Consider the following 23,830-nt stretch of genomic DNA (forward strand, 5'->3'; position numbering starts at 1 on the left):
AAGGTACATAAATATTTCTGTCAACACCGAAAGGGTTGAGTTTCCTCAGCAAATGGATTCTCTGGTTGCTCGCTTAAAGGTGACATATATGCTCTTTTCATCAATATATATTGGTCTAAGAGGTCCCCAAAACATCTTTAAAGTTGATGCACAAAAAAACACTTTGAAATCAGATTTGGCATGCCTGAAAAGCCCTCTTCTTCAGCCCTGCTCAGAACACTCCGCTTTCTGACCACGCCCCCTCAGAAAGTGGATGTGCCTCGGCTGTCCAGCACGTTGATCTAGTGTTTACATGTTTGAATATACACGGCTGCTCACAGACCCGCGTTACTTCAACCCTCTGAATCTGATCCAGAATCTGAACCTGACGGAGAGGCGCCTGCACCAGGACCTTTCTGAAGGATTGGTCATAGATTTAGTGTTTCTTGTTGTTTTATTTGTCAGTATGTCGACGTGTGTCTTGGTACACAGCTACGAACATGTAGCTATGTGGCTATGCTAACTAGCGCTAGCACTTTTCCATGAAAAATAAAAATCATCCACTAGATCTTCAAATCTGCAGACGTGGGGAGTAAAACCAACCTTTGTGTTTATTAAGACAGCCTACAACTAGCATGCCTCCCTCCTAAGCTCCTTGTTAGGACACGTGTGTGCAGGTAATGAAAAACGGAGGAGGGGTTGAGTTGAAAAACACAGAACGGCTCGTTTCAGCACACTTTTACAGAAAGGTGGAGAAATCAGAACAGGGGCAGAATGGATTTTTTTCATTTTGGGGGGTTTGTAGACATGCCAGGGAAACTATTTCAGGTAGAGAGCCATTACAAAGTCAATGTTGCATGATATGTCACCTTTAACAATGCTGTCAGTGTTTTCACTGAATTTCAGGTTGGAGTCAAACATGGTGCCCAAATACTTGTACGATCGTACTATTGGTCCCTCTTCACCATGGATAGGGCTGGTTTTGGGGTCGACACTGGATTTTCAGGAAATCCAGTGTCGACCCTAAAACCAGCACGCATGAATTCCATAGTTGAATCGAGATTAATTGCAAGTTAATCACACATTTTATATCTGTTGAAAATGCAACTTAAAGGGATATTATCTAATATCTTAATGCTCTTAGCAACATGGGAGTGGACACATGCGTGCATTATGTAATAATAACTCTTTGTCTCAATCGTCTGTTATCTAAACAGATGAGTCAAATGTAATTCAACCCCCGTGTGTCTGTTACGTATAAGTATATGAGTCAAAGAATAAAACTTTGTTTGAACAAGGTTGTAAACAGTTTTTTTCTGCTGTAAAAATGGGCATTTTGATAAAGGCTCTTACAGGGTTTTATTGGCTTTTGGTGACCGCCCCAAGTGGACACTCCAGGAACTGCAGTTTCCCTGAACCCCCACAGTGTCTTCATTTTTAAAAAGTGAAGGCTGCTGCTTGGTTTATTTCACTATACCTCAGTATGGTGGTTTCAATCTGGCACTCTTTACTCGCATTAAGACAGTGCATGTTTAAATATTTACCAATGAAGTAGAGCTCTGATAAGGAGACAAGAACAGCAAACATTGCATCCTTTAGCCAAGTGTGTTGAATTAAAACTGTGACGTAGAGCTAACTTGGTGGAAAATCTCAAACTAAAGTGAGACCTTCCTTCAAAGAGCTCAGTCAGCAGTCACCCTGCTGTGAGCTGATGGTGACTCAGGTTAATGGAACTTTTTAAATTTCCTGCTCCACCCATGGCCCACACACACACACACACACACACACACACACACACACACACTCCTACAAGCACACTTGAACATCTCTCTCCTTTGAAGTCCTTCCTGAGCTCTCAAACCCCTCTCAGGGTTTGATTCTGTGAAACTCTTGACCACAACATGAAGGATAAAATAGCACAGCATAAAATTTCAAAATGAATTCCTTCATCCAGATTCATGCTGATGCGTTTCACAAAGCATTGAACATTAAGACAAAACTCCAGACATACAGTAACGTTTGTACACCATGCATCAAAAAGAGAAGAATAACTGAATAAGGATCTGAACTGAGCAAATGTTTTGTGACCCTGAGTTATAGCTGCAGGCTCTTATGCCTGGTTTTTGACCTAAGACCTGAGACAAGTTTAACTGAAGGAAATAAAATTCTGCACTTTACACGAAGCACTGAGCTGTCCAGATAAATGGCCTCTTTGGCTGCAGTAGAAATAAGACAGAACCAAAGACATAGATCTGTTTTCTAAGAAGTATAATAATAATATGTCAGCCCTGAGGCTGTAGTAATCTCAGAAATCCATGTGCTAATGATGTCAGGCAGTGGGAAGACCTGCGTTTAACCTTGGTCAAGCTGTTATCGGATTCAACATCTAAGCATATAGCGTATACTGACAACATCCTTTAGCATTGACGATTCATTCATAGAAGGTTTAAGGTTTATTCAAGTTTCATGAACAGGAAAATAAGAGAATTCTCTCCACAGCATTTAGCCATGCAAGCCAACATGTAATAAGAACGGTCTACTGAAGTATTCATTGATTAATCCCAGGTGATTAATGCTTGACGATGTCTGATGTGCGATTTTTATTTGAATAATCGTGAAAAGACGTCATACTTTAACAAAAAAACACTGTTCCCATAAGGTTCAGGGTGCATTGATTCACTGTTGTAAACATTTCAGGAACTGGGTTTATACACAAGGTGAGGTCTGATTTTGTGCTCTACTTGTGCACTGCAGAGTCTTGTTCTGAAGGTGACAAACAGTGATTAACCTGTGACAGCGGTGTGGAATGAATGGGTCACACAGCGGCTAAACTCAAGTCAATTACCCCCAATAAACACAGGGTGTGTGTTTGTGTGTGCTGTTATTAGGAGGAAATGTCTATGTTTAGGAGTGACCAGAAGGTTCAGTCACCTTTAGTCACCAAGCAGGTGTCTTCTAAAGCCCCAAATGAACAGAACCATGAACCTTTAAAAATTCAACATGAGATAGAAAGAAAAAAGCAGCTTCAAGAGTCTGCCGTCTTCAAATTTGTGTCTCTGATGCCCAGTAATATCAAATAAAGCAACTAATCCAATCTTTTCAAAGCAGACTGTTTTTCTGCCAGGAAGGAAGCCGCTACAGAAGTGTTTACCAAACACAGAGAAGAGGTCATCCAACCTGTAAACACAGCCATCAGCGAAATACAAGTATTTCACCCTGTCTGAAACAGAATCTTGTTATTTAATCAAACAGAAGAGGTATCAATAATTAAAAGCAGCAGGGTCATTTACTGAACGTGTCAACATGAAGTCAACATCATTGAAATGCGTCATCTGTGAAACGTCCAACAAAGCTGTCTTATTTAGGCATCTGTCATTAAATGTCAAATTAACTTTATGTTCTGAAAAACAAATTCACCCTTATGCAACGATTAACATATTTCATCAAATATTAAAGCTAGGGTTGGTAGTCTCGGAAAACCAGCATGAATTTGAATGTAGCTTTTCCTCATGACTCCGTCTAACCCCTCCCCTCCTCCCTCGGAGCTCCTCCAAAACGACGCCCACCCGCTCACATGGACGAGCGCCGCTGATTCTCGACCATATGATCGTGAATGATTCAAAACCGGTCCTCACCAAAACATTCTCATAGTGAAAGTTAAAAACACAAACAAACATGGCTGCTGTTAGCACTCACAACTATCATGCTAGCATTATCCAGTTGTACCGGTGACACGATATCAGGAGAAAAGTTATAATACATATATAATACTGTAACAGATCTACTGTTTGTTAAACGTGTTCAGTGTAGATGTTCTTAATTCCTACAGTGTTGACGGTCAGTGAAGGCATCAGGAGAGGTGTAGAGTGTGTGAGCGGGAGAGAGGAGAGACAAGAGGAGAAGTTTTTCATTCATTCAAACATTGATTGTTGTTTTGTTGGTTGGCGTGATCACGGCCGACAGTGACCGGTTATTAAAACTCAACATGTTCACCAAACGGCTCTTCATCCCTACAGCGTCCGGACGGACGCTACAATAAATATATATTTTCTGTAGGACTTACTGAACGTCATTAATTATTCTGCTTGTTGGTGAGAGCTTTTAGACTCTGATCCGGACTACAGTCCTGAGCAAAGCACCTCATCAGGTCAGAGGGGAAAGGCCCGAGGACAAGCGAGAGGGGCAGTAAATAGAGTCAGGGGAAGCAGAGGCAGGAGACGGGGACTCGGAGGAGTGCACGCCGGGGAATGTACGCGCAGGCAGGAGGAGGGCAGAACGGGATTTGATTGGTTTAAAATTTGGGGAGCCAAAAAAACGGTGATTGGTTGGTGTTTTCCCAGGTTTACTCCGGCTGTAGATAGCAGCTTTTTTCACTCTTTTTTAAGAACACATTATGTAATGATTACCATCAGGACATAAAGATCATTTTAACCAGTATGACAAAAAGTGTATCTAAATCTGATGTCTGATATTAAATGTTTTGAATTTTCTTGCTAATTAAAAAGATTGAATTAATTGAATAATTGAAAAGCTTCAATAATAATGAACTACTATTTGTTTATTATGATGGAAAGGACAAAAAAATCATACTTTAACACTGTATTATAAATATATTAAATCATATATTGTGTTGATATGTTTGAATATATTGAAAATTATAAGCACTAGCTGCCCATTTATGGAAATATGCAGACATGCAAACACTCCTGATTTAGGCGGGAGTCTACCGCTTTTTAACCCCTTCTCCTGCTGTACTCCTGAGTGCTTATTTCTCATGATAATCTCCATATTTCACGTTGATGTCAATCAAATGAGTGTCCCTCAACTTCTATGACACGTGCCCCATCGGATATCATTTTTTTAAAACCCTAATTAATTTTATACTATATTCTTTAATAGGATCCTCTAATATCTAACAGTTTTCAAGAGTCCTCTACTTGATCATTCAATCCTCAAAAAACACCCACCCCTCCTCTCCCAGTAGATGGTTTGATCCAAAAGACGCTGCAATGAGATTGTTTCTGACAGCAGGCAAACACAGACACCGAGTGACAGGCAGCTGAGTGACACCAGATAAATGACTTTAGAAAGCACATAGAGATGTAGATTCATGTTACAGAGACTCCTGCATTAAAAGCTTTATTTAAATAATACTAGAATGGTATTAACATCAAAATATGTTTGTCAAACGCAAACCCCTCTCCCTGGAATATATATGTGCTTTACTCCTCACTGCAGGGGCTCACTCTACTCTCACTCTTCAACATGTTGATGAATTTTATCATATCTGTAAGACATGGATTTTTAAATTTGTCTGTTTTCATTGCTTTATTTTACTGCAAACCTTGAAATTAAGAGGCATTTAAAGTATTTGACTTACATGTCAGTTTATTAAATGTATTAATCTGCAGTATAGGCTTATATATGGACAGGGTTGCTGGGTATAGCCTGCTTTTACAATACTCTAGAAAATCTCCCTTTTTTTTTTACAGTGTTCGCAGGTATGGAAATATGTTATTTAATTTTTTACATTATATTTTCCAATACATTGACATATCCTTTTGTTTCATAATCACATGAAACAGTCTCTAAATTATGTATTTATTTTGAAAATCTCTGCACCACCCTTAATATGTAATATCTTCAAAGAGACATTATCATCAGATTTTCCTGCTCATTTTTGTTTTTCTTTTAATAAACTTCATATTTCACTGCTAAATGTTGTGTAACAACGCAATGATTACAGTCACACAGAGCAATTTTTCCTGAGTCAGAGATCCACATCAGTCTAGTACCTTCTTCAGAAGATGATTTACAGACCAAGCCTTAATGTGTTTGAATCACATCATCATTGTTACACATTATCTCACACAGATGACTCTTACCACCGAACATATCCTGTAATTAAAAGAAGATCAAACCCGCCGTGGGTGACTGATTCTCCTCAGTTACAACAACCTTATCAAACCTCGGTGTGCTTCAGTCGTCTGATTGAAGTGACACTCCCTCACTGGCACACTTTCAGTTCTGTGGAGGAGGAGGAGGAAGTGTGATGAACCTTGTACTGCTCCTTCATTCAGCCCACACAGTCCTGAACACCGGTCTGGGGATGACCTCTGACCCTGGGCTTTAATTGGACTTGTAGAGGGGAGCTTGACACATCCAAACCTCAAGTAATTAGGATGTTCCCTCAAAGCCAAACTTTGTATTTCAATCACTCCACTGGCTTTCAGACCTGCTTCAGACTCAAGTGAAATTCAGTCCGACCTCAAGGTGAGGATTTTCCACCTGAACCTTAACTGAGATACAGATCCTCTTCTCTGGTGCGAGCTGCCTGGGGGCTTTAAGAGGTGCTTTTATTAGTTGTTGAGCCGTACTCTGTTTGTCTGCTCCTCTGTTCACTGGTTGGTTGTTTTTCCTGGAGTTATTTTTGCCTTTTAATGCATGTTATCTGAACTACGCTCCCTGTTTCTGTTTCTGCATACAGTTGAATATAAAGTATACAGAGTCTTTTTGTTTTGACAGGAAGGTATATCCAGAAGAGGAATATATTGCTCGCTACTGAGCCGGCTTACGAAGCAAGGATCAGTAAGACAACTCAAGTTTTGTAGGCCATTATTTTCAGGTCAGGGCCGACCTGATGCATAACTCATTTCTGGTAACTCAACACTTTTATCCGCTGCGAAACTCTTCTTATATTCCTTTTTTTAATTGAAGACATCAACAAAGGAAAATAAAGAAAGTCTTTTAATAAGTGCCAAGATAGTTTACAACAACTATAAGCTTTAGGTAACGGAGCAGAGTGGCAAAGCAGCCAACAGACTCGAGGCTGCTCTGTCTCACCCTGTTCTCCATTTCAACCTTTCTTTGACTCCACACCGTCTTTGTTATAGTTTATCATGAGCGTACTGTTGTACACATTGTGTGATGACACAGTTTAACAACACCAGAATTGGTATCATCCTCCATTCATGCTAAAAAGCAGCATTGAGTATCTACGAACAATTATTATCCAACTACAAATTTTTACCAATAATTTGGGTGATTTTTTAAAATCTTAATATCTTTATCTTTTTATTTTCTATGATCATTTTAACAGTTTACACTTTATTTTAAATGTATTGCTTTAACTTATCCTTACTCTTTCCTTTGATTGTTTTAATTACATATATTTATTTGTCAGTATGTAGACGTGTGTCTTGGTACACAGCTACAGCTACGACATGTAGCTATGTAGCTATGCTAACTAGCGCTAACACTTATCCATGATAAATAAAAATCATCCACTAGATCTTCAAATCTGCAGACGTGGGGAGTAAAGCCGACCTTTGTGTTAGTTAAGACAGCCTACAACTAGCATGCCTCCCTCCTAAGCTCCTTGTTAGCACACATTTGTGCAGGTAATGAAAAACGGAGGAGGGATTCAGTATTATTTATACAGTCTATGGGCTGAACAAGCTCCGAGCTCTGCCTCCGTGACTGACCGGATATTGTTGTTACGTAACAAAAACACGGAAGTCTGAAACGGCTCGTTTCACACACATTTACAGAAAGGTGGAGAAATCAGAACAGGGGCAGAATGGATTTTTTTCATTCTCAGGGGGTTTGTAGACATGCCAGGGAAACATATTTCAGGTAGAGAACCATTAAAAAGTCCATTTTGCATGATATGTCACCTTTAAAGTAACAGAATCAGTGTCATGTAACATAAATGGTATGGAACATGTCTGATGGAGGCCGGCTGAGGTAAAGTGAAGCTAATGAAGGAGCTGTCAGTCTTCATGACTTACATCATCTGTTATTGGCCAGAGTGAACATGGAATCAATCAGACCTTGAAGGCAAGAGCAGATCAATTTTCTCATGGTCAAGTGAGTTGAACTCCCAAGTTTGAGACAAACCCGCAACTATTAAAGAATCACACATCGAGTTGCTGCTTCTGCTTTGATCACACTCCACATACTGGAACCAACTTTTTGAACTCTACAAATAACCGTTGAAGGTTTCAGGCAGTGGGAGCGGCTGCACATAAAAGTTCATGGAAGAGTTAATGATGTGCTGACTACCGCCCGCTACCAGTCTGTTCAAGGCATACGTCCCATGTGTTCCCTTTCAGTGCCAGTTCAAGCCTGCGTTTCATCAGTTTGTCGACGGCTGTTCTCACATGGCAGAGTCCGCCCGCAGCCACTTTCTCTCACAAGAGCTCCGAACACAAACAGCTGCTGGATGAGAGCCAGCCAGAGGGGAATGTGGAATCCAGCTCAGTACTTCACACCAGAGGAGAGCAAACACAGGAGGGGTGTAAAAGAGCTCCGGCTCATCACAGAGTAAACACACCAGGAGAGAGTGAAAAAGTCGAGTGGAGAGGAGGGCGACCTCGCTGACTGGCGCAGGGATGGTCACTGGGGTACTGGAGGCATTTTTCACCTCTTTGTTCTTTTTTTTCTCCCCGGTCTGAAAGGATGTTGTGTCGTAAATAACACTGTAGCATTCATTCACACTGGAGGCCCATTGTGTGCGCTGTGAATGGGCGGCATTATGAGAGGAGAAATAAATATAAGACGAGGAAGAATAGCTGCTGCTGGCTTTTTCCTGTGACTGTTAAAGCCTCTCTGTGCTTCAGATGGTTTTACATTTTACAAGCTTTGGAGCTCTCTTTGTATGATGACAGTACAAACACCTGCAGAGAATCGCCTCTATTTACAGAGAAATGTTTGCAGGCATGAAGCTTTTTTATATCTCTTTCCCAGATCATAAGTGACAGCATCAGCTGTTTGACACTCACTCACCTGCTCTTTATGCCACTGTTTAATTACAGTGTTGCTGACTTTGCTGCAAGGGTTTCAAATCCAGACTAATAAAAGCTACCTAAGTGTGTGGTTGCAGTTTGACCTAGTTTGAGATGATTTATCCACAAAATATAATCCCTTTGAAGGTTTCCCCATGAATCTAACTTTCAAACTTCTGGGGTGCTGTGACCATCACAGAGTAACCCTTGAAATAAACTTTTTATCTATCTCTAGATTTAAAAAAAATCATGTGAACTCTAAAGCTGAAATGATTTGTCACCTAATTAAAAAGTAAAATATCTTTCCTTGCTTTTAAAAAACGTTTACTGAATTCCAAATATTTGACTTTGCACTACGCGTGTTATTGGAGGATACCTCCCAAGGGCAGGCCATAAAGCTCAGGTCGTCCGTGTGAATGGGATTCATTGGATACAATGGGCAGCCTTTCCCATCAGTGTATGAATGTGGTGTGAATGGGTGACTGAGACATTTAAAAGAGCTTTAAGTAGACAGAAGACTAGAGACAGAAGGCGCTATATATAAAAAAAATATGCACAGTCAGTAGTGAACTCATTTTGTCTCCTGTGGGTGTGGCTTACAAACTGGGACTCTGTCTTTATTGCACTTCTATGAACTATAAATCAATCTCAGAATCCCTCTGCTGCCATCTGATGAATCTGTAGCCCGAGGTAACAATGGGCAGCTTCTCGCAGCCTCTGGTGTAGCCTGCAGTTTACGGTAAAAGGCTTCCAGCTGGGGCATTTCCTTGCAGCTCGAAGGCTAGAATCAGGTGGTGTTGTTAAAACAACATGAAAAAGTGGATCACTGGGTGCATTTGAGAGCTATTAAGCTGAATCATCATGGTCAGATTACTGCTGAAGGCTTCCAGGATTGCATTGCCTTGTACACTTCTATTGTTGTGTCTTGATTTGCAGCATTTTTCTTCTGCATGTCTCTCTTGTGTTAGTGTATTTCTGGATTTGCATTACTCATACACTGGGAGCACGCTTGCTGTTAATGCAGTTCTTTTTGTACCCTGTTTTTTTTTTTTTCATCAGCTGCATTTGCACCTGTTTTGGACTTGAGCATGTGTTGATGAATTTGCATTGTTTCTCAATTTGTTTCTCCGAATGAAGATTAGTCTTTTCGGCCACTGTGGTTTTTAATTATGGAGCCAAAGCCCTGAGGAACAAATGTGGATGATTCTTCAGACTACAACAAAACCCCTAAATCACTCTTAATGCTCAAATCTGGACCGGCTCAAACAGAGTCTGGATTTTATGCAGGAAATGTAACTTGAGATTAGTTTCAAATCTAAAACATGTCATGTATGTTGTGAAGCATTAAGAACTTTATGTGTCACCACTAAATATAGGTCACAAATGTGTCTCTGATCTCAAACCGTTTGTCTTTTAATTTAGATCATGCATGACCCTGTTTATCACGTCTGAGCTGACCACACTCTCACAGTTCTCACAGTTCTCACACTTAAACTGTTTACAAAACCACGAGGGGAACTCGTTTCACAGGTTTTCACCTAGTTTCAATTCCTGATGACTGTGCCAAACACCTTGTGTTCCCACCGTCACATGCTGGATGGACCTCGGTTTGGAAGCTGCTGCTTGCACACACAGTATCACCGTTTACAGTGAGTGATGCCACACATAAATTTGGCTGTGCTGAGCTGGGAATGAGCCGCAGTCTTCAACATGCACACACACGCAGAGCGCCTGAATGGGTTTCATGCTTGTCACATTACTTTCTCTCCCTCTCAGTTGGCAGCCTTGAAATTTCCCTCTGACGTTGCTTCAATAAGATCAGCCAGCTTCAGATGAAGCATGACTGTCACTTCAAAAACAAAGACGCTGAATTCTAAAATAGTTTCACTCACAGTTTAAAAATAGTGGCACTAACCTCTTAAAGGTGTTGTCAGGGTCTCTCTGACAGGTGAGAGGATCCAGAGTAGAGGACACAGATGGGCTGCTGAGGATCTCTTCGTACCCAGGAGGGAGGAGAGTCGAGGCCCTGAGCTGCTCCACCAGCCCCAGGACGAACCTCCACAGCACGGTGCTCCTCTGGTCCTCCCTGTTACAGAAGTGGGACACCAGGCAGCGTGATGCCAGCCCAACTTCCACTCCTGCCTTCGAAGTGGGCCACACCACCTCAGTGCACAGAGCTGTCTTCCCCGCACCTGGTCCCCCGGTGACCAGCAGCCCCGCTGGGTGACCCTGCACAGATCGGGCATCCAGGCAGCGCCGCAGCTTGTCCAGGGCCCATTCCCGGCAGAAGAAACGCCGGCCCTGGAGCAAGCTGCAGCTGCTGCCAAATCCACTGCTGCTCATTTCTGCCTGGATGTCAACTCAGTGCTGTGAACTCCATGTCCCATGCTCCTCAAGTCTCTTTCTTCCACTCAGACTTTTAATTTTAGCTCCAGCTAGTGACACTTCTTGCTCGTGATAGCTGTGGTATTTCCTCACGCTGTCAGTTTCTGTAATGTTGCATCAGGCGATCATTATCAGTTCCCTGCAGGTCTTTCTTCTTTTGCAAGAAGAGAAGTCAAAGAGAGGTTAATGAGCTAATGGTTCCCCTTCTTCCCTTCCTAATTTGGACCTGTCTTCATCTTTTGGGTGCTCTGTTTGTAGCAGCGCAGCAAGCAGGAGGATCCATGGTTACCACAGCCCGTCATGCTTTTTCCTTGGAGCAGCTCAGTCAGAGTCTGAAGAGGGAAGAGGAATGAGTCAAGAGAGGAACTGACAGCATGTTTCACACAAATAAAATGACACAATATCTCAACCCTACCCTTACTGAGTCTTCCCCTGTCTCCCAATTACACCACAGTCTTCTCTCTCTCAGTTTTTGTCCTGGTTCTCCTGAAATTTAAAAGGCATGGATCCCAAACTGCAGCTGCAGCTCTGACCTAAATTTCCTTTCTCACACTCTTTACAGCCTCACACCTCTCTCTGTCTCTTGGTCTCGCATGCGCTCCGGTTTTTCTTGTTTTGTTTTTTGTCTCCTCCCCCTCCCTGCGTTTGCCGGCATGTCAGGACATGCACGGTAATAGAGAGAGAGAGAGAGAGGAGAAGAGAGAGAGGGAGGGAGGGAGGGAGGGAGAGAGAAGAGAGAGGAAGGACTCATGGCCGGGAGCGTTACTACAGCTGACGGGGCGGAGGGATTACCTGGGGTCAAGGTTCAGTCATGGGGCAAGACAACACCTGAAGCACTTTTTGGGCTTGGACTCGCTGACTGCCTCTACCTTTACTTGAACCCCCCTGGATAGCCAAGGCTCTCGCCCCTGTGGTGTCCACACAGAGGACAGTTCTGCTGCTCAGGTTCTCCTACTGGCCCTTTTCTTTCAACAGAGTTTACTTTTGATAATGACTGTTGATGATTGAAGGAGCAAGGTGAAATAATTAGCAGCATTTAGCAGAACAGACTTGGTAGAAATGGAATATAATATTCACAAGTATGCTTAAATTAGTGAATAATCACCTGAATACATAAATCAGTTTGTTTTTGTTAACTTAGAATGAATCTTTTATATCTACATACAAGTGAGTCCCCTTCCCTAAAGGTCAACATCTTGCACCGCCATTTTTTTACAGCACAGAATGGATAAACCATAACATACAGGTTTTCATATTTGATGAGTTGCCATGCTAACCACAAAGAAGAAGAAGGTGGAAGTTGTGCACAAAATGGTTTGTATTGACAGACATTTCTGACAAATTATCATGCATCACAGGAGCTTCTTGTCCTTAAAGGCCACCGTCCCTTCACCGACAGGAGGGGTGAGCAGGGGAGTGTTTAATCTAGAATCTGAATGCAATATATATCGCTAAATATCCCCGTTTCTACACTCATGAAGTTAAGGTGTTAACTTAGATTCGGGAGCAAAACCACACCCTCAATCACCTGACAAGCCTTCTTAAACGTAGCCAGCCTACTCCAACTGCTTGTCCGTAATTCTTCAACCCACCCTCCCTCACCTTACTCTACTGCACTTAACCTATGTCCTTGTCCTCTCCTACTCAACTCGTGCTCGCTCCTTCTATGCCCTGTCTACTTCCAGGTACAACCTGGGTCAAGATCAGCTCTGGCAGGATAACGCTGAGACGGAACCCCCATCCTGAGTCTCCTTCTGCTGGGCACACCACGCACAACTAATTCATTAAATGTTCAACTTATGTCCTTGTGTGGCGTGGTCCTTGCTAGTGAATGTACCTTTAATTTTAGTTATCATTCATATAGAGTTTTAACAGAAACAGAGTGATGAGCCGAAATAAAGTACATTTATATTTCTGTGTGTGTTTAGTTTACAGATATACACATGGAAGCTGTCTTTAAAGGTGTTATATTGCTTGTATGGTATGAATGTAAGTGGCAAAACAATATTTCACAGTCTGTTTCTGCTAAGAAATGCTCAAGATGCTGGAAAATAAGGGTATATGTGTGGATGTGTGGTGGCAGTCTGGCTCAGTGTTTAGGTTATTTATTCATTTAATATAATGCTACTGAAGTTTTGTTTCATAATTACTACTTCTAACACTGTGAAGTGCTACTACAATAACAGCATGACCCCAAAAGTTGTTTTTTTCTTAATTATTTTGAGATTCTAATATACATCTTCAGAGGTCTAGATCTGAAACAATGTTGATTAATAATGAATGACTTTTCTTAAAATATTTGGGACCAATTCAATCGTTTATGATGCAAAATTATAAAATATTTCTTTCTTTCTTTCTTTCTTTCTTTCTTTCTTTCTTTCTTTCTTTCTCTAACCAGGTAAAAGACTCATTAAAGCTGGGGTTGGTAATCAGATTTAGATACACTTTTTGTTATACTGGTTAAAATGATCTTTATGTCCTGATGGCAATCAATACATAATGTGTTCTTTAAAAAGAAGGAAGAAAAGCTGCTATCTACAGCCGGAGTAAACCTGGGAAAACACAAACCAATCACCGTTTTTTGGGTGCCAAAATTTTAAACCATTCAAATCCCGTCCTGCCGTTCTGCCCACCTCTTGCGCGTACATTTCCCTGGCGTGCACTCCTCCGAGTTCCCGTCTCCTGCCGCTGCTTCCCGACTCTATTGACTGCCCCTCTCGCTCCACCTCAGGCCTGTCCCCTCTGACCAGATGAGGTGCTTTGCTCAGGACTGTAGTCCGGATCAGAGTCTAAAAAGCTCTCACCACGGGGCTCTGACAAGCAGAAGAACTAATGACATTTATTAAGTCCTACAGAAATATAGATGTATTGTAGCGTCGACGAGCCGATTCGTGAACACATTCAGTTTTAATAATCGGTCACTGTCGGCCGTGATCACGCCAACCAACAAAACAACAATCAATGTTTGAATGAATGAAGAACTTCTCCTCTTGTCTCTCCTCTCTCCAGCTCGCACACTCTACACCTCTCCTGATGCCTTCACTGACCGTCAACACTGTAGGAATTAAGAACATCTACACTGAACACGTTTAACAAACAGTAGAGTTGTTACAGTGTTATATATGTGTTATAACTTTTCTCCTGATATCGTGTCACCAGTACAACTGGATAATGCTAGAATGACAGTTGTGAGAACTAACAGCAGCCATGTTTGTTTGTGTTTTTAACTTTCACTATGATAATGTTTTGGTGAGGACCGGTTTTGAATCAGTCACCATCATATGGTCGCAAGTCAGCGGCGCTCGTTCATGTGAGTGGGGGCGTCGTTTTGGAGGAGCTCTGAGGGAGGAGGGGAGGGGTTAGACGGAGTCCTGAGGAAAAGCTACATTCAAATTCATGCTAGTTTTCCGAGACTGCCAACCCCAGCTTTAAGATTTAAAACCTCTTTTTCAAGAGTGACCTGGCCAAGACAGCAGCACAAAACAGGTTACAAGTAAATGTATTTAGTATAACACCTTTCATAGGATAAAATCACAAAGTGCTTCACAGAAAAAAATTCAATTTAAAATGAAATCCTAAAAAATTGAAATCATGAAACACTAAAAGAAACAGACAATAGCATAATTAAAACATTAGTCTGTACAGGGTGAGTCAAAGGCCTGTTTAAATAAATGTGTCTTTAAGAGTTTTTTAAAAGGCGACAACAGAGACAGCTGAACAAATATTTACAGGAAGAGCGTTCCACAATGTTGGTGCCACCACTTCAAAAGCACGGTCACCTGTTGTCCTTAGACAAGCTCGAGGGAAAACCAGCAAGCCCTGGTCAGAAGACCTGAGTGACCTACTGGTGAGGTAGGGGTGGAGCAGGTGGGCAATATATTCAGGAGCCTGACCATGCAGAGCAAAACAAAACAACATAAATAAAATACGGTCACAGTTTCACATAGTTACATGATTACACAGTGCAATCACAAGATCCAATTGAGCTTGCTTCTCTGTCTTTTATGATTGACTTAAATTCCCCCAGAGTTACAAGATGTGTCAGTTTCAAGTCCTTCTGCACATCATTCCAGGTAATCGGTCCTGCCGTTTTTCCCTCTATAACATCAAGAGGATCAGACCCTACCTGACAGAACACGCAACACAGCTCCTGGTTCAAGCTCTTGTAATGTCACGCATTGACTACTGCAACTCTCTACTGGCAGGCCTCCCTGCATGCACAGTCAAACCTCTGCAAATGATCCAGAACGCAGCAGCAGCACGTCTGGTCTTCAACCAGCCTAAGACAGCTCATGTCACTCCCCTGCTCATCTCACTACACTGGCTTCCAGTTGCAGCTCGCATCAGATACAAAACTCTAATCATGACTTACAAAGCAGGAACCAAAACTGCTCCAGTTTACCTGGAACCCCTCATCCAGGTCTACTGCCCTTCTCGCCCGCTACGCTCAGCCTCTGAAAAGCGCCTAGTGCTTCCAGCACACAAGGCCTCAAAATCACTAGCTCGACTCTTCTCTTCTGTTGCCCCTAAATGATGGAATGAATTGGCCAACTCCATTGGATCTGCAGAGTCCCTCTCTACTTTCAAAAGACAGCTAAAGACCCAGCTCTTTAGGAAGCACTATGCACTTAGCTAGACTGTTCTCCACTGTTGTCCCCAGTGGCAGATCATGTCTTCCAGCTACGATTGACTTGCACTGTCCTGCTCTACTCTGGGAATCTGTGTTCAGCTCTTGAGGGACCCAGCACTTGGTACTTTGGTCATTATTGTGGTGATGTTAATTGTTGATGATGATAATGGAAGGTCTTAAATTGGTTGGTTGCTTCATTGTAGATGTTCCTTATTTCGGGAAAAAAAAAAATTCCTTACTTATTTTTGTGCACTGCCTTTACACTGCTTGGCAGTACCTGCACCCAAATTGACTTGAAGCACTTTGTTACTCTTACTGATCTTGTTTCCTCTTGTCTAGATCTTTGCTTGTGTTCTTGTTCTCGTATGTACGTAGCTTTGGATAAAAGCGTCTGCTAAATGACATTGTAACATTGTAACCATAGACTGTAAAAAATATGGACGTAGTATCCGTGACGTCACCCATCTGTTCCTGAGAGCTGTTTTGAAGCAAATCGACGGCAGCAGCCATATTGGTAATGCGGAACTCAACTAGGCAGAGTGTGACGTAGTGTGAGTCTCTTAGCCAATGGCTGTGTGTTCCCGACCGGGAGTCACGTCAGTCATGTCCTTATTTGGGCAAAACTCATAATCTTAATATCTTCTTAACCGTCATGTTAGAAAAAAATTCACCCCCCGTACAGTGTGTGCCATTAGAGAGATTAGCGTTGTAGGGCCAAGCCGTTTTTTGAACCAGGATGTAAACATGTTTATTAATGCTGCAAAGATCGTCTTTTTCCCATTCATATCTATGTGGTTTCCGGTGTTTCTGCAGCCAGCCTCAAGCGGATTTTTGATGTATTGCAGTTTATATCACTTCCGCATTGGCTTCATCGTTTGAGACCGGAGTTTGCCGCTTGATTGTAACATTGTAACATTGTAAACGGGGATGAAAATTAAGTGTGTCGATATGCAACCATCAGGTGTGTACTGTGGTGAGAGTTTGAGCTGCTGGCTGGAAAAAGGGTGTCTGAAAATGCATCAGCTTGGGCTTCAAATAAGGACATATTAAATGTTGTACTCCAGCCAAGGAGGATGTATCTGCAGCTGTTAATTTAGCTGATTTCTGCTCCTGTTTCTTATCAAATCTGGTGGAAATGTTAAAAAACCTGTGCAGTTCTGGACTTGTTCCAAATCCAATTCACAAGCAACCAATTATATTTTCCAAATTGAATTATTTTTCTTTACAAATAAGAGTCGCTGTTGGGGTTGCAGATTTGAATATCAAAGAGGACTGAGAAATTGACTGAGATGAACTCGGTGCTCCACAACAGCCTTTCCTCTCTCAAATCTATTTGGCACAAATGAGCTTTTTTTGTGGTAATTTTTTAAGCCATTGCCTTCACAAAGACACTGAATGTGGAAAAAAAAAATGAGGATTTGAATAACTGAGGGGAGGTGATAAAAGCCTGCAGGATGAAACACAGCAGCATTCACACCACTCAGCCCAGTGAGTATGAAAATGAAAATGTATAAAAGTGAAAGAAAAGACAGGCGAACAAGATTTTTTGACCTCTTATGAAAAACCTCTGAGGAATCCAGATGAGGAATGTCAAAGGCTTCTGTGACAAAGTGAACTCGGTGGTGGGAGAGCACATTGCTCCGCATTTCAAGTCAGTGACTCATCTAACACCAGCCACATCTGTCAGATTATCGCTGATTTAAAAAAGCCTCACTGCTGAGCTTATTAGATACAACATGATAGACCGCCGAGAGTATGATTCAGAGAGCTAATATGAATCATAAAAACCAAGACTGGCCAGCTGATGCTCTTCAAGAATGTTTCTTAATTTGGCTTCATCAATCTAAGATTTAGATCCACCCCCCTGAAGGTGGATGACACATGCTGTGCACACTCGTCTCACCAGTGCCAGAAACTGAAAATGAGATAGAACGGAGGAGATTTGTTGTTTTAGCAGGTTACTGAAGACAGTGGTGATGAGAGGTAACACCACTAAGTGAAGTTGTCTACATTCTTGTCATTACTTGTGGTATTTACAAAGCCCTCTGAACCTGGCATGTAGCCTGTAGGGACACTGTTGGAGCAACCAAGACCAGGAGCAGTGTCTTTACAGCCCTTTACTGACATGCTGTTTACACAGAAACCAAGTCGAGTCAAGCCAATTAAATTTATATAGCCAAAAGAAGAGGCAAGCTCGTGGAGACCTCCTGAATTTTTGTGGTCATAGCAGGATAGTCATTATATTTCTACCCCTGTGCTAGAAATTTATTTGAAAGGAGCACTTTTAGTGACTGTTGTATGTTATCCTGGTTACTTCAGCACAGACATGAATTACATCAGATGTTTGAATGTGGAATAAAACATTTACAGGCAAGATGGCTGCTGTGATAGTACGAAAAGAGTGCATCTCACTTTCTTAAATGGATTGTTTGTTTCCAGTGGAGCAGGAGTACTTAACTATAACTGCTGCAGATCACTGAGCAAAAGCACCTGGTTTCAAAGATTGAGGAGTCTGCGGTTAATAATCAGTGTTTTGCCCGAATGAATGCAGAAAATACTTGATTCTGATTGGACAAAACCTGAAAACAGCAGTGATACATTCTGATTAATAAGGGGAACGCCATACAGACAACTAGATCACACACGTCATATGAGATCAATCCGTGGAAAGGAGTCCAGCATTAGGGATGGGCAATGATTTTCGAATATTTGTTCACTTTGTAAAAATCGAAGAGTTACTTTGAATATTTTCTCTTTTTAAAAGCACAATTTTTCAGTGTTTTTACGTTGCCTGGTTGTAATACGGTATTCCTGCCAGACGGTGGCTACAGAGCGTCTTAAAGCTGCTTTCTAACCGCATTAAGTAACAGAAGAAGAAGAATGCTAACTGCATTAAATAGCAAAAGAAGAAGAAAACATTCGCGACAGCCTGGCTGTTTCCGAAACCGCCTACTATGCTAGCAGTATGTACTGATTTGGCCAAAATTCAGTATGTAGTATGTGAACAAGAGCAAAATCTGCAGTATACCAAAACTCCCCGGATGTCTACTGATTCTGGAAAATTTCACAGTATGCATCAGACCAGTCTGCCTCGCGTACTGTTTCCCATAATGCACAGCGCTCGTTCTGCTTTTTCTTTTTCCTTCTTTTTTGACGGGAGGAAATCCGTTTTTGGGTGCTGTGAAAGTTATTGAATTACATATAAACCACTTCCTAACTTTTTAAATCATAAGTGATGCTAAAGAAGCAGTTTCTCTATCGGCTTCGCCGTTGTTTTCTTCCGCTTTCCGAAACCGGAAATCCAGTGACGTCTGGCCCAAAATGGAGTTCAGACATCAGGCCGTTTCTAAAACAGCCTCGGGCTGTTTTAGAAACGGCCTGCTACATACTACCTACTAATGTATTTGGCAGTAGGTATTGTCTAGTACATACTGCGTTTGAATTTAGTATGTAGTATGACTGTTCTGTTTGATCTCTGTTGCAGTATGCTGGGCCAGACGTCACTAGATTTTTGGTTTTGGAAAGCAGAAGTAAACAACGGCCAAGCTGATAGAGAAACTGCTTCTTTAGCATCACTTATGATTTAAAAAGTTAGGACGTGGTTTATATGTAATTTGATAACTTTCACAGCACCCCAAAATGGATTTCCTCCCGTCAAAAAAAGAAGGAAAAAGAAATAGCGGAACGAGCGCTGTGCATTATGGGAAACAGTCCGCGAGGCAGACTGGTCCGATGCATACTGTGACATTTTCCCGAATCAGTAGGCATCCGGGGAGTTTTGGCATACTGCAGATTTTGCTCTTGTTCACATACTACTTCCTACATACTGAATTTTGGCCAAATCAGTACGTACTGCTAGTACAGTAGGCGGTTTCGGAAACAGCCACACTACTACACACGTATTTCCAGAGACTGATCATGGCTGTAACATGTAAACACCAAGCGGCAACCTCCGGTCTAAAAATATGAGTCAATGCGGAAGTGTTAAAAGCTGCAGTTCATCGAGGATCCGCTTGAGGCTGGCTCCGGAAGTACCGGAAGCCACATACACATGAATGGGAAAAAGACGATCTTTACAGCATTAATAAACATGTTTACAGCCTGGTACAAAAGATGAGTGTAGTCTGAATAGCTAATTTCTCGATGTCCTCTCACTGTGAGGGGGGTGAATTTTTTTCTAATTTGGCAATTTTGAAGATATTGAGATTACTAGTCTTCCAATGAGAGACACAGCTGCCTGTGGGAACACTGCAGCTGTTGGCTAGGAGGCTCAAAGCCCGCCCCTTTACGTCACACTGGCTCGACAGAAGCAATATGGCTGCCGCAGCCGATTGGTCTCAAAACAGCTCTTCAGAAACAGTTGGGTGACGTCACGGATACTACGTCCATATTTTTTACAGTCTATGGTAAACACACACGCCACGCTGCCGCATCACAGAAACACCAACATAAAGATTGTGACAGACAATGACAATGGGACGTGTGTGTGTGTGTGTGTGTGTGTGTGTGTGTGTGTGTGTGTGTGTGTGTGTGTGTGTGTGTGTGTGTGTGTGCATGTGTGTGAGGGGGGGTCGATTATTCGAATAATCGTTGAATAGATGCCAATGATTATCGAATAGTATTTTGGCTTGAAATGCTCATCCCTATCCAGCATGTCAATATAATTCCTCATTTCACTGTCTCCTGTTGACAATGTGGCAAAAATGTTCATTTCCAACAGTAGTGGTAAACAACATGCAGGATATCTTAATACTACCCTGTAGAGGAAAACCACACAGGAACAGGACAGGGATGATAAAACACACAAGGAGCTGAGTGAAGATTGAGGTATAGGGAGAAGAAAATGGAAACAGGAATGTGGATGAGGAGTTATCAGGTGCTGCTGTTATTAAATGCATCTGTTGGTGAATGAATGAATGAAAATGGTAAGTTAAATGTGAGCAATGAAGGTAAAGCTGACTAATGTGAAGACTTGCACAGAAGATGCTTATTTTGCAATAAAAAAAATCACTTTGTAATTACAGCAGCTATGCCTACCTCAAGCAACCTCAACTGGGCTCCTACTGTGGACTGAATCTGACACATTACCCGTAACCAACTTAAACATCACAGTCACATTCAGCTCCTTCACTTCTCTTTAAGAGACCTCTGCAGGTTGTCAGCTGTACCTGTCTGCCTCTGCTTGATGAGGAAATGTGTGTTTTTATATGACCTCGTTAATCACGCGCTGTGGGCGACGCCATTGTAAACAAAACACAAAGCTCTGCTCAGACAGTCTACTTTAATTCACTTACTTTAAGACGACTCAAGACAGGAATGAAAGCACTACACATTCCCCCCGGTGAGAAACCGCGTCTGAGTTTTGAATCGAGCAGAAACGAGCTTACCTGACAGACACGCTCTCCATCTCCTCCACTCCTCCTGCTGACAAACTGCTGCACTTCCCCGCATTCAATCACAATCACATGTGTGCACCTCCACAGGCGTCCATCATACCATCACATACACAGTGAAGTTATTTAGTGTGGTGGAAGATGTCCTGCACATTACACGGACTCTCTCTCTCTCTCTCTCTCTCTCTCTCTCTCTCTCTGCAGGCAGGTCCGCTCTCTCTCTCTCTGCTTCCTTCCGTGCACACTCTCCAAAAGGATGTTACAAAGAAAAAAAAATCTTTGTTACAAGGACATCCTCTGGAGGACTGTTTTCACAAAGATATGATAGACTCGACCATGGATTTGTCTCAGATTTACTGCGAGAGACTTGTGCCAGAAAAAGTGCAGAATATCTGATACAAAAAAATATAATAATTTAGACAAGAAATGTAGTAATAAAGTATAAAATGTCAAACTTATATTATAAGTAAAATATTTGACTTTTCTATCTCACAATATTCATAATTCCTTTTAATTCTGCCACACACACAATTTATTTATTTATTTACTTTTCATAATTTTTATTTTCAAAAAGCAGGTAGGCTATAAATCACAGTGCAGTTGCATACATTGGTTTGTGTTTTTTTTCTGAACATACAAGAACAAGAACACCCTCCCTCCCCTTCCCCCTCCTGCAAACCTGCTGTACAGCCAGAAGGATAAGTAGAAAAATATAAAATATAATAAACACAGTGACAGCCATTACAAAATGATATCAACAGTAATGACCAACAGATTTAAAATAATAATAATAATAATAATTTGTTTGGATAAGATGGCTTATTTTCACATTTTTGTGACCTATTTGGCATTTAACCCCATTAATTGTGATTTAGATGACTTTTTATAAGCTAGCTTTTTTTTTTTTTTTTTTTTTGATTTACCAAGTCATTTCTTTTAACAGCAAGGGTCAAAGCTTCTATGGCATTACATCTATATTTTAATCCATGAGGTGTGGTGCTTGATAGAGACATTAAACTAGCTGACAAACTCATATCAATCAGTGACGTGAGCAATGATAACCTCTGAAGTCTACAGCTGTGTGATCTGATTGGTCGGTTCATATTGCATGATAGAGTAGACGTCAGTCCAATGCTTTTTTTAGTCAGTTAACAAAGTTATCCAGAAACAGTTTGAGGACCGGATAACATGGAGGACGACAAGGAGGATGGAAAGGAGGACTGCTTGACCAAGCTGCTGTAAATATAACTAAGACTTTTAAACTGAGCGATGCTCATTGGGCTCATGTTAGCTAAAGTGGGCACGACCAGTTTAAGGCAGGACTACTGTCGCTTTTACATTTTGTAAATGCACAAATGTTTTTTGTGGTGATCCATTCGGATTGTTTTTGTTTGTGGCATGCTTACAATTGTTAAAACACTTTCATTAGTCTTTGTTATTTTGTCCTTTTATTTTCAATTTCAGTTTATTTTGTTTTTAATACTAGATTTTAAGTTTAGGTTTCAATTATGCAAATGCTAAGGTAAGTTGTTATCGGCTTTATTTTTCTTAATATCGGATACTTTTTATGAGTTTGATAATTTGTACGAGTATTCGTTTTTTGCGATTTAGGCTGCTTGTCAAGGGTTGAGAGTCAAACAGGACAGAAGATGGATTACATAAAAAAAATATAAAAACATTCCACTATTCTAATATTATTATATTTTAGTTCCACATCCTTAGTAACTACACTCATATGGTCTTTCTGTTTTCTTTGCATCAAAACTAGTACCTCCTGTCAACAACCCGGCCCCTATAGCTCTCAGAATCTGAAAACACTCCCTACATCTTCACTGAACTTTCCCCGTAGGATGCTCTGAGTTCTTCCTGCAGTTACATCATATTTCACAGCTAACTAGACACCTGAGTTATTTCATCCAAAGCAAACACTGCTTTAGGCTTACAGGGGGCTCAAACTGTCCCACATTGACAACTGAATTTACAGTGAGACGAGAAATGACCTTTTCACCCCGTTAGCCAATTCTTGACATTCTTACATACTTTTAGAGACTCAGAGACACCCCAAAAAATGTTCTTAAAATACTGTTTTTGATATTTCCCACTATAGCCTCCATTATCAGATTGTGCCTGACATTTATAAGACGCTGGATGCCATGAATGCAGTTTGTCAAACATAAAGAAACACCAGAGGCAACAGACATCCATCCATAAATATGTTCTCCTTTTTCACCTTTGACTTTTCTATGCAGCTTTTTAACTTCACAACTTATGTGCAAAACTTCACATGAACAATGATAGTAAATACAACAACTATTAATACTCTTTATCAATGAAATCTCTTTCATGTGTTGTTAACCCATGGTCTACCAATATAACTGCAGGGGAGACCTCTACTGGATGTCTGTAGTAATGATGCCTTTTCTTTAAAGGTGACTTTTCATGCCCTTTATTCAACTATTTAATACAATCCCCTGGTGTCTAAATGAAACATCCTTGACATGTGTAAGTCCAAATATTATATGAACCAAGCACCAGAGGAGGTTTTGGACCAGCTCTCAAGAGCCTTTCTCAAAACAGTCCGTTTTGGTGTGTGTCTTTTTAAATCCACATGAGCTCCTTGTCACCCTGCCCCTCTCTTCCACGAGGTGTGCCAACCT

The 23,830-nt window shown here is 41.3% G+C and overlaps 1 protein-coding gene across 6 annotated transcripts in view; it reads right to left on the reverse strand.

Moving 5' to 3' along the window:
- ankrd50l (ankyrin repeat domain 50-like) overlaps nucleotides 1–23,830 on the reverse strand; it is a 144,627-nt gene that overhangs the window by 10,638 nt on the left and 110,159 nt on the right. For 3 of the 6 annotated variants that reach the window (XM_034693386.1, XM_034693387.1, XM_034693388.1), the window contains one exon: nucleotides 10,681–11,482. In XM_034693386.1, coding sequence (XP_034549277.1) covers nucleotides 10,681–11,108 — 428 coding nt within the window. In that variant the 5' untranslated portion in view covers nucleotides 11,109–11,482. Of the gene's footprint in view, nucleotides 1–10,680; nucleotides 11,483–11,565; nucleotides 11,782–21,167; nucleotides 21,391–23,830 lie in introns of those variants that run through there. The other 3 variants (XM_034693389.1, XM_034693390.1, XM_034693391.1) reach the window with 3 other exon arrangements.

This window comes from Notolabrus celidotus, chromosome 10 (genome assembly GCF_009762535.1).
Source record: "Notolabrus celidotus isolate fNotCel1 chromosome 10, fNotCel1.pri, whole genome shotgun sequence".
Taxonomy (NCBI): Eukaryota; Metazoa; Chordata; class Actinopteri; order Labriformes; family Labridae; genus Notolabrus; species Notolabrus celidotus.